At 54.4% G+C, this 10,777-nt stretch overlaps 1 protein-coding gene across 1 annotated transcript; it reads right to left on the reverse strand.

The window, feature by feature from the left end:
• Window positions 1–965: 965 nt before the first annotated feature.
• Fam131b (family with sequence similarity 131 member B) lies at window positions 966–9,782 on the reverse strand. Its single transcript, XM_046434134.2, has 7 exons — window positions 9,663–9,782; window positions 7,083–7,192; window positions 6,702–6,737; window positions 6,311–6,404; window positions 5,821–6,018; window positions 4,089–4,232; window positions 966–3,873 (listed from the first exon to the last, which is right to left on the reverse strand). Exons 1-7 carry the CDS (start codon window positions 9,688–9,690, stop codon window positions 3,401–3,403), a joined length of 1,083 nt encoding a protein of 360 aa, XP_046290090.1. The 5' UTR covers window positions 9,691–9,782; the 3' UTR covers window positions 966–3,400.
• Between the last annotated feature and the right edge of the window lie 995 nt (window positions 9,783–10,777).

A 10,777-nucleotide genomic window follows, 5' to 3' on the forward strand; every position in this document is an offset into this window, starting at 1 on the left:
CCAGCTCCTTGGATTCTTCTAGGGGTGTGGAGTTCAAGGGCACCCTGAAAATGGCAGGCTGTTTTGGTGCTTCCCACTCTTGGGGCAGTCACATCCTTCTCCTTGGCTGTGGAGCATGCCTCAGCCTGCCTTCCTGAAAGAGATGCCAGGTGCGCCGAGCATCCAGAACCTCCGCTCCTCACCCCAGGGCATGGCTCCTTACCCTGCCTTCCTGCCTACCTTATTTAGTTCTGCAGTTGTGTCCTCTCCCCAGCATTCTCCTCCTGCCCCTCCCCTGTGCCCAGTCTCTTCCGTCCCCCAAATAAGACACTTGAAGTCAGAGGGTACCACCACAGTCTGTTTAGTGTAGTTGAACACAGGCTCTGGCCTTCTCCAGCCTCGTGGCATCCCGTCCACCTCCCCAGGCCAAGGGACAGACGCTGAGCCTGGGTAGGGAGATTGGCAATGAGCACCCAAGCCCATGCCCGTGTGTATATAATCTATAATATTTATATATTTATATAGAATTCTCTCTGTAATATATGTCATAGAATCTCTCTCGGGCCTGGGTGAGAAGGTCACATTAAGAAAACATGCTAAGACTGGCCATGAAAATGGAGATGTCTCAGACCTGGAAGACAGTGTGGGATGTACGGGTGGGTGCAAGGGTAGGATAATGAATCCACCCTCAAGATCCCCTCCTTAGCAAGAGGATAAGAAGGAAGGTGGGGTGTGGGGGGGAGGGGACAATGGAAGGGGAGGAATAGAAGGTTCGGATTTTCATTTAATAAATTCAGTTGAAAATGAAAGTGCACCCCCCCCTAAAAAAATCATTTAGCAAGAGCAATTTCATTCACAAGAATATAAAAACAGCTCTGCTCCAGAGCTGCTGTAAAACGTGCCGCACAGCCTTTAACCCCAAAGGAAAAGCGACCCTTCCCCACCCCCCAGCCTTTTCCTGCACATGCCCCACCCCTCCCCTTAAAATAGGCTAGAAGCAAACCCCCATGCACCCTGCCCCCAGCACCAGAGAGGCAGTCCCTCCCTCCAGAAGAGTCCAAAGTGGTCCCAGGCCAGCTCCTCAGGTCTTCTCCCTCTTGAAGCGGGTGGAGCGCCTAGCTAAAGGCAGACCCCACCTGACTCTGCTGTGATGTGGCAGCACCCAGGGGACCGAGCCCCAGTCATGTGTGAACCCTACTAGTTCCTTCAGCTCTTTAATCATCTTCCGTCGGGGACCATTTGGCTTCGTTGGGAAAAGGAGGGAGGAAAGAAAGCTGCTTCAGTTTACCTTTCTGAACTTCCCAGGGCCCTGAGCAAAAAGGAACTGTACTGAATGAACCTGCTTCCTGGATTAGGCATCCACCATGAGCTGGGGGTAGAATGTAGGGTACTGGGGGATGAGACAAAGAGGAGAAGGTGATGCACTGACAGAGTGGGTCGGATAAGGCAAGGAATCAGGGGCCTTGTGGATGGAGGGTAGCCTGAGCACACAAACCCCAGTGACCTGCAGCAGGAGATGGGCCTGGACAGCTGCCTGGGTAGGCAAGCTAACCCCTTCCCGACCTCCTAGCAGTGAGGCCCTGGTACGCCGAGTCATGACACATTAGCAAGCACAAGAGGTATTTTCTCCCGTTCAGGCAGCATTAGATGAAGTAAGTGACCAGTCACCTACCGTGGCTCACCATGCCCACTCTCATTTCTGCCGAGAACCAATCTCAGGATAGCCATTCTCCCCCTCCCCTGGAAGACAGCACTGGCTGCACTTGAGGGGCACATGTGTATGAGGGTTGGAAACTGGTGGAGGGCAAGGGTCATAGATGGACAGAAGCACCCCAATTCTTGACCTCTTCACTCCAAAGCCACAGAAGTCGGGCCTATGGGAGAATGGGTAGCTTGTGCTCCTGTCCCAGCAGAGGATCGAGTAGTAGGACCCCTAACAGAGTGTGTGACTCAGGCCTTGAGCTGGGGCCTTAGGAGCACAAGGAAAGGGAAGCAGGCTCTGAGCCTAAGGCTTCTGCTCCTGCCAAAATTCTACCTCCGCCATAAGCCAGGAGTGGGCCACCACTTCAATGGTAGGGGCAAGTTCTGCCCAGCTTCACTCCCCAGTTCACACTGGCTCCTGTCCTCAGGCACCCTCACAGAAGTACTGGGCTGACTTGCTGCTCCATGTCCCCACCTTCCAAACCAAACCAGAGTGGACACTGGGTGCCCACGGTAAGCTTGTACCCCAGTGCAAACCCATCCTGAAGGAAGGATGCACTGATTCTCCCCTCTTCCTCCTCAGGCAGCACAGGGAGGGAGGGAGGACACCTGGGAGGCCTTCCCAGGAGTTCTGGGAGGAGCTGACAAAGGGACAGAAGGAACCAGTGCCCACCTTGGCCCACAACCACCAGCCTCATCGGGCGAGGCAGCAGCAGCACCCGACTCCTCCCTCTGCCCTGCTCGACCCTGAGTCCCACAAAGTTATAAAAATGTAGAAAAGGCAAAGAGAAAAGTGTAAACAGCTCCAGAGAATTAGGGTGGGTGGGAGGAGCCCTGGCCCTCATGCTCCCCACCAGCCAGGACACCTACATCCTGTGTCAGCAGATCTCGTGTCCCTCACCCTCCTCAGGGCCAGAATCCTGGAGCAAGGGGTGGAAGAAGGCAGGAAGGGAGCCAGAGCTGGAGCAGCCAGCCCCAGCTGGTCTTTTCCCAGATCTTAGGATCCTCCTTCAAACCATGGGACATTCGAGATCGAGATCCTAGAACAAGCTGCCGTGTTTGTCCTTGATCTCATTAGTAACCCTCTTAACTCTGGGCAGGCCTTGAGATAAAGAATCATGCTTGTACTCCCTGTAAATCCAGCTGCCACGTCCACCTCCTCCTTGGCTCCTGATCTCAGAAGCCAAATAACCCATCGAGGGCAGACTGTCCACCCTGGACACCTACGTGCCCTTCAGTGCCCGCCGAGCCATGAGGTCTGCTCCTCACAGTGGGAATAAGCTGGGGCCACTGCCAGAGGAAACACAGAGTCGGGAACAGCAAGAGTGAAATGGAGAAAGGAGGCATTCAGACAGCACAGCCAAGGCTCCTGGAAGACGGAATCAGGGAGCAAAGAACTGAGATCCAGTCTCCAGCAGGCCCCTTGCCCTCCTGTCTCTGGGCTGCACACAGGCAGACCCAGAGACCCACAGCCACGGCTCTTCTCTCACTACCATGCCAGGTTCACAGCCATATAGTTGCCTGGGTCTCAGTTCCGGGCCTGTGGTTTCTAGAGCGTAAGCCTAGATACAACCCCTGTGGGTCCTCCACTTTCCAGGCGAGGGCTGGAAGCTCCAGGGTTCCCCCGAGGTCTTCTGCCCGGGTTTCAGCTGTGCTGCTGGGGCAAGGAAGGGTCTGGGTTGCAGCCATGCCCCTCAGGTGAGAGTGGCGTGGGAAGAAGCTAGTTGTTGGCCTCACCCTCCTCCTCATCAAAGGACTGCACGCCTGAAGATGTGACATCAGACACCTTCCTGCTGAGAGCAGTGGACACCTCAGGGTCTTCTCGTGGGGAAAGCGACTCCAGGTCTCGGCATCCCGCATCCTCTTCCTCCTCAGGAGCCAGTGGCCTCTTCTCCTCCTCAGCAGGGCCCCTAGCCAGGTCCACCCCACCCACCCCTGGCACCCAGTCAGTGTCTCCCCCCAGCAACGGTGGAGGCTCCTGAGCAGAGTATCCTGAAGCAGGGTGGACAGGCCCCATGTCATGTAGGCTGGGCTGTGAGTCATCAAATGCAGGGCCAAGGTAGGATCCTGTGGCTGGAGAGGCAATGAGGGACTGGTCACTTGCTTCCCAGGCATCAGACGATCCCAGACAGTACATGCCCTGGGACACATAGGAGTGAGGCCAGCCATCCATGGGGGCTTGAGCGAGGGCATCTGTAAAGAGAATCAGGAAGGTTGAAGGGGCCACAGAACATCAGAGGCAGTAATGACAACACAGAAGACTGAGGGTAAAACAGCGGGTGCACAGAGTGGGAGGACAGTGGGAGAGTCGAGACCAACAGGAAAGTCCTGGACAGGTAGGTAGAGGCAGCCCAGAAACCGGGGAGCCTCTTAGGCCCCAGGGGTTAGGTTCTGGAACCATCTCTCACCCTGACTCTCCATCAACTCCTGGTAGTTGTCACTGTAGTTGCAGCCCAGTGGCTCCTGGGTGGAGTTGACACTCATGTCCTCACCATCCATGGAAGACCAGGCCATGAGTGTGGCCTCGGAAATAGCAAATTGTTCCATGACTCCTGGGAGAAGAAGTGCAGTCACCACGAGATTCCTCAGGGAACCCGCAGACACATGCAAAGGGGGCAGAGACACCCTACTGCAGCGAAGCTCAACAGAATCAGAATGCAAGCCACCAGTTTCATTTTAAGAAAATAAAAAAGAAACAAGTAAAACTCACTTTAACAATATATCTTATACCCTATGTAGCTCAGTATGTATAAAAGATTATCATTTTACCATATCATCAATATAAAAATTATTACTGGGGGGCTGGGGATGTGGCTCAAGCGGTAGCGCGCTCGCCTGGCATGCGTGGGGTGCTGGGTTGGATCCTCAGCACCACATAAAAATAAAAGATGTCATATTCACTGAAAATTTAAAAATAAATATTAAAAAATTCTCTTTCTCTCTCTTAAAAAAAATAAAAAAATAAAAACTATTAATGAGATATTTTACATTCTTTTTTTTTATATGAAGTCTTTGAAATCCAGTCAGTATTTTACGCTTAGAGCACATCTCCATTTGGACTAGCCACATTTCAAGTGGCCAGTAGTTACTGTATTGAACAGCATAGTTTTTGTATATACCTTGAAACAAGGCAATATTGTGGGACTTCCCAGAAGGTCAGATTTAGGATGCCTAGGGGAAAGAGTTAGGGGTCTCTAGTGAGATTAAAGTTAGGGATTCCAAAAGTTCATCTTCGCAGGTTTTTAGGAATTGAACCTAGTATTAGGCGGTTGAGAGCAGAAGCTAACTGGCAAGTTTCAAGAACAACAGAGAATCCCCAAAGGCACATCAAGGGAATGTGGGTCTACAGTGTTATAAACTGTAAGCTCAAGGGACTGGAAGGAGAAAGAAGGGTATAATAGTGGACATGGTTGTACTTGGGGGACCCTATTCTAGTCAAAGTAATGAGTCAGTTGAAGCTTGTATTGCTACTGCCCTGTCCCAACCTCTGCATGTCCTGCTGTTTTCTCCATCACCCATACCACCAACACACCAAATATTGCCTTGCTGCTAGACCTATCCCTCTTTGTAGGCATTTTTTTTAGACCTGTCATAAGAGCTCTGCCACCCTTATGGGTAAACTACATGTCTGTAATGGAACCTATACTGCGTTCCTAGAACTCAACTCCTTCTGTAGACCGCTGTCTCCTAGTCTAGTTTCCTTGAGCATGAAGAGGTTGTCACAAGTAAGGAGCCCAGTAAGTGAATTCCTGACACAAAATGCTGACAGGCCAAGGCTAGAAGAGATCCCCAAAGCCTGGCTTTCTTTCACTTCTAGAAACATGAGTAGAAGCAGAGGCTTTGAAACCCAAGGCTCCTGCATTTCTCTCTACTAAGGGAGTCATGGGGTAGTCCCCCAATGTAGGAGAGAAAGCATCAGGAAAAGGAGGCTCACAAATCCTTAGAATTTCTTTCATTTGTAAGATCATAATACAGGCATGTTTGAAGGCCCTTCTCAGCATCCGGTCAAAACACTTGAAATTATTGGGAAATGTAAGCCTAGGGTCAGCATATGGATGGGGTCAGCATAGGGAAACAGTTTGGAGAGTCAGTCTGTGGTCATCTCAAAACATATCTCTTGAGGGTTCGAGGTTCAAGTACCTGCTAAAAAGCGCGCCTCCTTCTCGCCATCGCTGAGGTCTGAGTAGGCATCCGTATCCCTGCGCACGGCCTCATGGCTATGTTGCGGCTGAATGGTTGGGGCCTTTCCCCAGCCCTGCCACTCAATCATATGGGCCACCCGGCCTTGCCCCATGGCTGTGGGCTTTGTCACATGGTCCTTCATGCTTCTTGAGATCCCTAAGGAGCCAGACATTCTCCATATCCTCCAGAATATCACAAATTAGACCCTGCCCCCCATCATCCCTGCCCAGGCCATAGGATTGCCATCCCATTAGAGCAAGTATCCCACGGGACTCAACATAAGAGGGACAAGCCTCGAGGAGGACACAGGAGCTTGGAAAAAAGAACAAATAACTCAGGGGTATATGGGGATATGGGCCCTTATCAAGCTTGAAAGGATGAGGAGACAGAGACCAGGAGCTTGTAAGTATTCCCTTGTCTGGATGCATCTCCAGGTTGCAGGTCTCACCTGAGAAAGATGACTTGGCCAGGGCCCCAATGCCATAGGCGTTAGAGTTTCGCTTAAGTTTCGGAAGGATGGAAGTTGTGTCCTCCATGGAGAGCTGGAATAGGGAATATGGGAGGAGAAGCAAAGAACAAGAAGGTATAGGGATGTTCTATGAGTGGAGAGGGGTCCGCGGTTTCTACAAATAATATGCACTGGGGCAGGTCATATATCCTAGAGTCCCCAGGAGGTATATACTCCAATCACTCTTGAAAATGGAGGACACGGTGGAGCATGGGAGGGCCCACAGTGCCTGCTGGAGCTAGGCAGCACGTGTCCTCTGGAGGGTCTAAGGGAGACTATAAAGAAGAGGGGTTAGTGTGGACTGGGGAAGGCTGGGCACAAGTACACTCACATTGATGCCATCCCAGGAGAAATCAGTTCGCGTTTGCTGTAGGAGAGAGGAAAGGAATGGTATTGTAGGCACTTCCAAGGGTGTGTGTAAACCCACACTCCTCAGAAGGATGTCTAGAAGTATGCAGAGTGCAGCCAGCTTTCCTGAGGCTAACTTGGGGAAGTAGGATCTCAGTGGGAACGGCTGGCATGTATTTTCAGAAAAGCGGGAAAAAATGTTCTGTAAAAGTGTCAGTCTGAAGGAGTTTTGGGGATGTTGCCATGAAATTTGGAAAGGGAATTCAAAGATCAGGCAGCTAGACACTTAGGGGCTTCGTTTATGGCTGTTCTTGGGATCTCTGAGTTCTCCAGCAAAGGGGGCAGCTAAGCATGGAGGCCTTACCTCCGTAGAAGGCCGGTGGAGGCTGCTCCCATGCAGTGAGCTGGTGCTGTCCATGTTGATCTGGTCCACATCCTTCAGACCCTTCCAGTCCACTGCAATCACCTCATTCCCTGAAAGGACCAGAAGGTTAGTTGCTCACTCTTGTCCCCTGGGCCTGTCCTTTGTCTTTTCTCACAGAATGCTGAGGCCACAGACTGGGACTATACATACCCCATCTCTTCTCAACAACTGTCATGCTTTCTTCTGATTTCCCATTTCCTAGTGTCCCAATATTTTTGGTGAGAGAAATAATAATGCTGAGCCAAAACATTCAGTTTTAGCTCCACCAAGAATAGCACACTCAGAAAAAGTGTCTCATGGCCTTGTTTGTTGTTGTTGTTTACACAGAGTGGGAGGAATCAGAGGTTGGATTTTAGTAGGATAACAACCCTCCATTCTGTCCAGAGCCAAATGACAGTTTCTATATGGGATCTGGGTTTTTCACCAACTGCAGAGTACAAAAGGGAGCAGAACTTTAAGGAGATGCTTCTTGCCTAGGCTTTATTATTTGGGTGGGGATGGGGAGAAATGTGACTTCCCTCAAGAAAAGACCTTCCATAAGAACTGCTGAACTTGTGGGGATAAAGGCAGAGTGGCAAGGGCTCGTGTGTTCCCAGAGAAGCAGTGAGAGTAGAGAGTGAAGGGTGAGATGGAGACACTGCACTGTTGGGAGACAGGTGATAGATTCAAGGGGAGGGACAGGAAAGTAGGAGACAAGGGGACTTTGCAAAATCAGCATTGAAAGTATAGGAATTTGAGGCAAGTTCAAGAAAACAGAAGACAAGGGAAGAGTAGACAGGGTTTGAGGGCTGGCAATGAAAGGGAACCAAGGCGCGTGAACCAAGGAGCCAAGGGGTAGATACGTAGCCCTAGTGCAGAGTGGCACCATCTGAAGTCTCAGGGACGAACTTCTTGGGGAGTTGCTGAGGGATTCAAGCATCAAATGGCTGTCTGAACCATTTGCTCTTATGGATCTTCTACACAAAAAAGTTTTGTGACTCAGTTTGGGGTTACAGGTCCGTTCTTGGAAAGGATGCATTGAATGGGGTCTTGGACATGAGGAGGCATTGGGGCATCTCTGATACAAAAGGAAGGGGGTTGGAATTAATGGGATTGGGGGAGGTAGGACCCCTGTCAAGCTGGCCAGCTCCCTCTTGGGTACCTTGGGGGATGCTGAGATGGGTCAGGTCAGGGGCTGTGACTGGGATACAAAATATGGACATCTGCACGTAGCAGGAATGGGGCAGGCAGAGAACAATCTCTGAGAAGAGAGATGGCGGAGGGCAGAGTGGGAGAGAGGGGAGGGAGGAAAGGTGGCCTTTGAGGAAGAGGGAGAGCTGAGTCAGAGCCTTGGGGGGCAGGGAGGAGGAGGGAAGGGGAACTGGGGAGAAGGGGTGAAAGCAGAGGAGGAGGGGGGTCTCCATGGAAATAAATCGGGTCTCAGAGAAATCAGGCTTCCGGAGAGTGAGTTTGTTTGTAATAATAATACGAATTATTCTCTCAGCCTGAGGTCACTCACTGGGGCGTGTAGGCGGGAGAAATTGGGAGTTGGAAAGGGAAAAATTGGGGGTTTGGGAGAGGGTTGGATTAATTTGTTAAACCGCAAGAGCAGAACGGGTGCACGGGGTGGGGGACAGAAAGGCGGTAGTCAGGCAGAGGTTGAAGGAAGAGGTCGGATTAGGAGGCGCCTTCCACCTCCCCCAGGCAAAGGTAAATAAAGAGCCGGCCCCGCCCCGACAGCCCCCGCTGACAGGTGCCGGCGGGTCCCGGGCTTCCTCCGTGGCGCCGGCCCCACCCTTCTGGGAAGCGGGCTCCGGCCCCTCTCGACGCTCCAAGCCCCAGCCTCCGCCGGGTGTCCAGGTGTCCACCGCTCTCCCCTCCACCCCAGCCCAGCCCGGTTCCCTGCGGGCGCGGAACCGGTTCCCTCCCCAGGCACCAGGCTCTTCCCGCCCCCGCCCCAGAGGGAAAATGCACGTGAACAAAGCAAATCGGGGGAGGCAGGAGCGACGGGAAAAGGCAACCGAGAGGAAAAGGGTTGGGGGCAAAACGCCCGAGCCAGATGGAGGTTGGCGGGATGGGGTGGGGGCGTGCAAAAGGCACTCGGGAGCCGAGAGCCGGGCAGGGGGCTCTTAGGAGGGGGCTGCTCTAGAAGCCGCGGGGCGAGGAGGCGCTGGGCACCGCGGAGTAGAGGCGACGGCCTGGAGGTGGAGGGTGAGGGGACCGAGAGTAGGGCAGAGCGACGGAGGAGCGGAGGGAGGCTGCCGAGAGACGAAGGGAGAGGGACCGCGCCTGCGGGAAGGCGACGGGGAGAAGGGACCGAGCCGAGAGGGACGGAAGCCCTGGAGGCGCCAGAGGCGAGCCGGGAGGACGAGGAATGGAGGGACCGCGAGCGGATGGAGGGAAAGTGGAGGCGCGAGGCAGGGCCGGGCGGGCGCGGGCAGCGGTGCCCGGAGGGGCGAGGGCAGGGATGGGGGAGGGGGCGGAGGAGCGACCCGGGGCCGAGCCCTGCCTCCGCCGCCCGCGCCCGGCCGCGGTACCCACCCACAGTCCGCGAGCCGATGCAGCCCATGGCTCCGGGGGCCTCCGGGGCCGGGCCCTCACCGACTCGGGGCGCGCGCCGGGGGGAGCACCGGGAGCCGCGCCGCCGCCCCAGCCGCTCTGCAGCGCCGCGGCTGTCTCCGCTCGGCTCCGCTCCCCCCTCCCCTCTCCATCCCTCCCCACGGCAGCCTCCGTCGCCGCCGCCGCCGCCGCCGCCGCCTGGCTCCCCCGCCCGGGCTCGGCTCGCGGCGGCCGGGGAGGGGGCGGCCCGGGGATTGGCTGCGCCCGGCGCCTCCCCGCCCCTGGCCCCGACCCTGCCGCCGCGCGCCCCGCGCCCCTCGCCGCGCCGCTGCCGCCTCCCTCCGCCTGCCCTTCCCAGACCCCTCCCCGGGGTGCCGGTGGGATCCCAGGGTACCCGGCTGGCGTGTTGGGAGCCGGGGCAGGAACCCAGGGCCCACCCTTGGACGCCGGCGGGTGCACTTTGAGGGCTGGGGGTGGGAATGCTTTAGGTTTAGAAAGTAGGATGGGGTGGGAGTCAAGCCCGACTGAAGGGCCTTGGATACCAGATTCCGCAAACACTTGTTTTCTTCCTGGGGCCGCATCTGGGACGCACACGGGAGCGTGACTGGATACAGCTTTGGTTGCTCTGCGTTTCATGTGCGCTATTTTGTCCACCCAAACAGATCGTGAAGTCTTTGCCAGTGGGTCGTGTGTGAAGCTTCCCTGTGCTCTGTGCCCGCTGGACGTTCTGCGATGGGTGTGGGGACGGTGCGGGCAATCTAACTCCAAGCCTGACCTGGGATGGGGAGTCATGGGATAATTCAATCACAGCTTGAGTGCAGTAAAAACCTCAGGACGCGAGGCTGGCTGGAAGACATAGTTTTAAGTCCCATTTAACTTTCTAAGCCTTGCTTTTCCTAAGGAGAGCGTGGGTATCACGAAGCAGGAAAGGGAGAGGAAGGCGGACCTCTGGAGGGAAGAAGTGAGGAAGATACCAAGGTGGTCTATCATGAGTTGCAAGGGCTAAGGGCACTATGTCATAACAGGGAAGAAGTGGAGTCCTGGAAAGACACTTGAGAAGAGGCAAGGAGCCCCTTTAGTCTCAATAGTCCCAGCAA

The sequence above is a fragment of the Marmota monax genome, unplaced genomic scaffold (assembly GCF_021218885.2).
Source record: "Marmota monax isolate L192 unplaced genomic scaffold, Marmota_monax_Labrador192_F-V1.1 WCK01_AAM20220418_F8-fsc00122, whole genome shotgun sequence".
In the NCBI taxonomy this organism is placed as follows: domain Eukaryota; kingdom Metazoa; phylum Chordata; class Mammalia; order Rodentia; family Sciuridae; genus Marmota; species Marmota monax.

Excerpts from the sequence above, each read along its gene's own strand:
- Fam131b (XM_046434134.2), bottom strand. The coding sequence starts at position 9,690 with ATGGGCTGCATCGGCTCGCGGACTGTGG. Across the intron at positions 7,193-9,662 it reads CATCGGCTCGCGGACTGTGG|GGAATGAGGTGATTGCAGTG; the intron begins GTGGGTACCGCG and ends TGGTCCTTTCAG. Across the intron at positions 4,233-5,820 it reads GGAGGCGCGCTTTTTAGCAG|GAGTCATGGAACAATTTGCT; the intron begins GTACTTGAACCT and ends TTCTTCTCCCAG.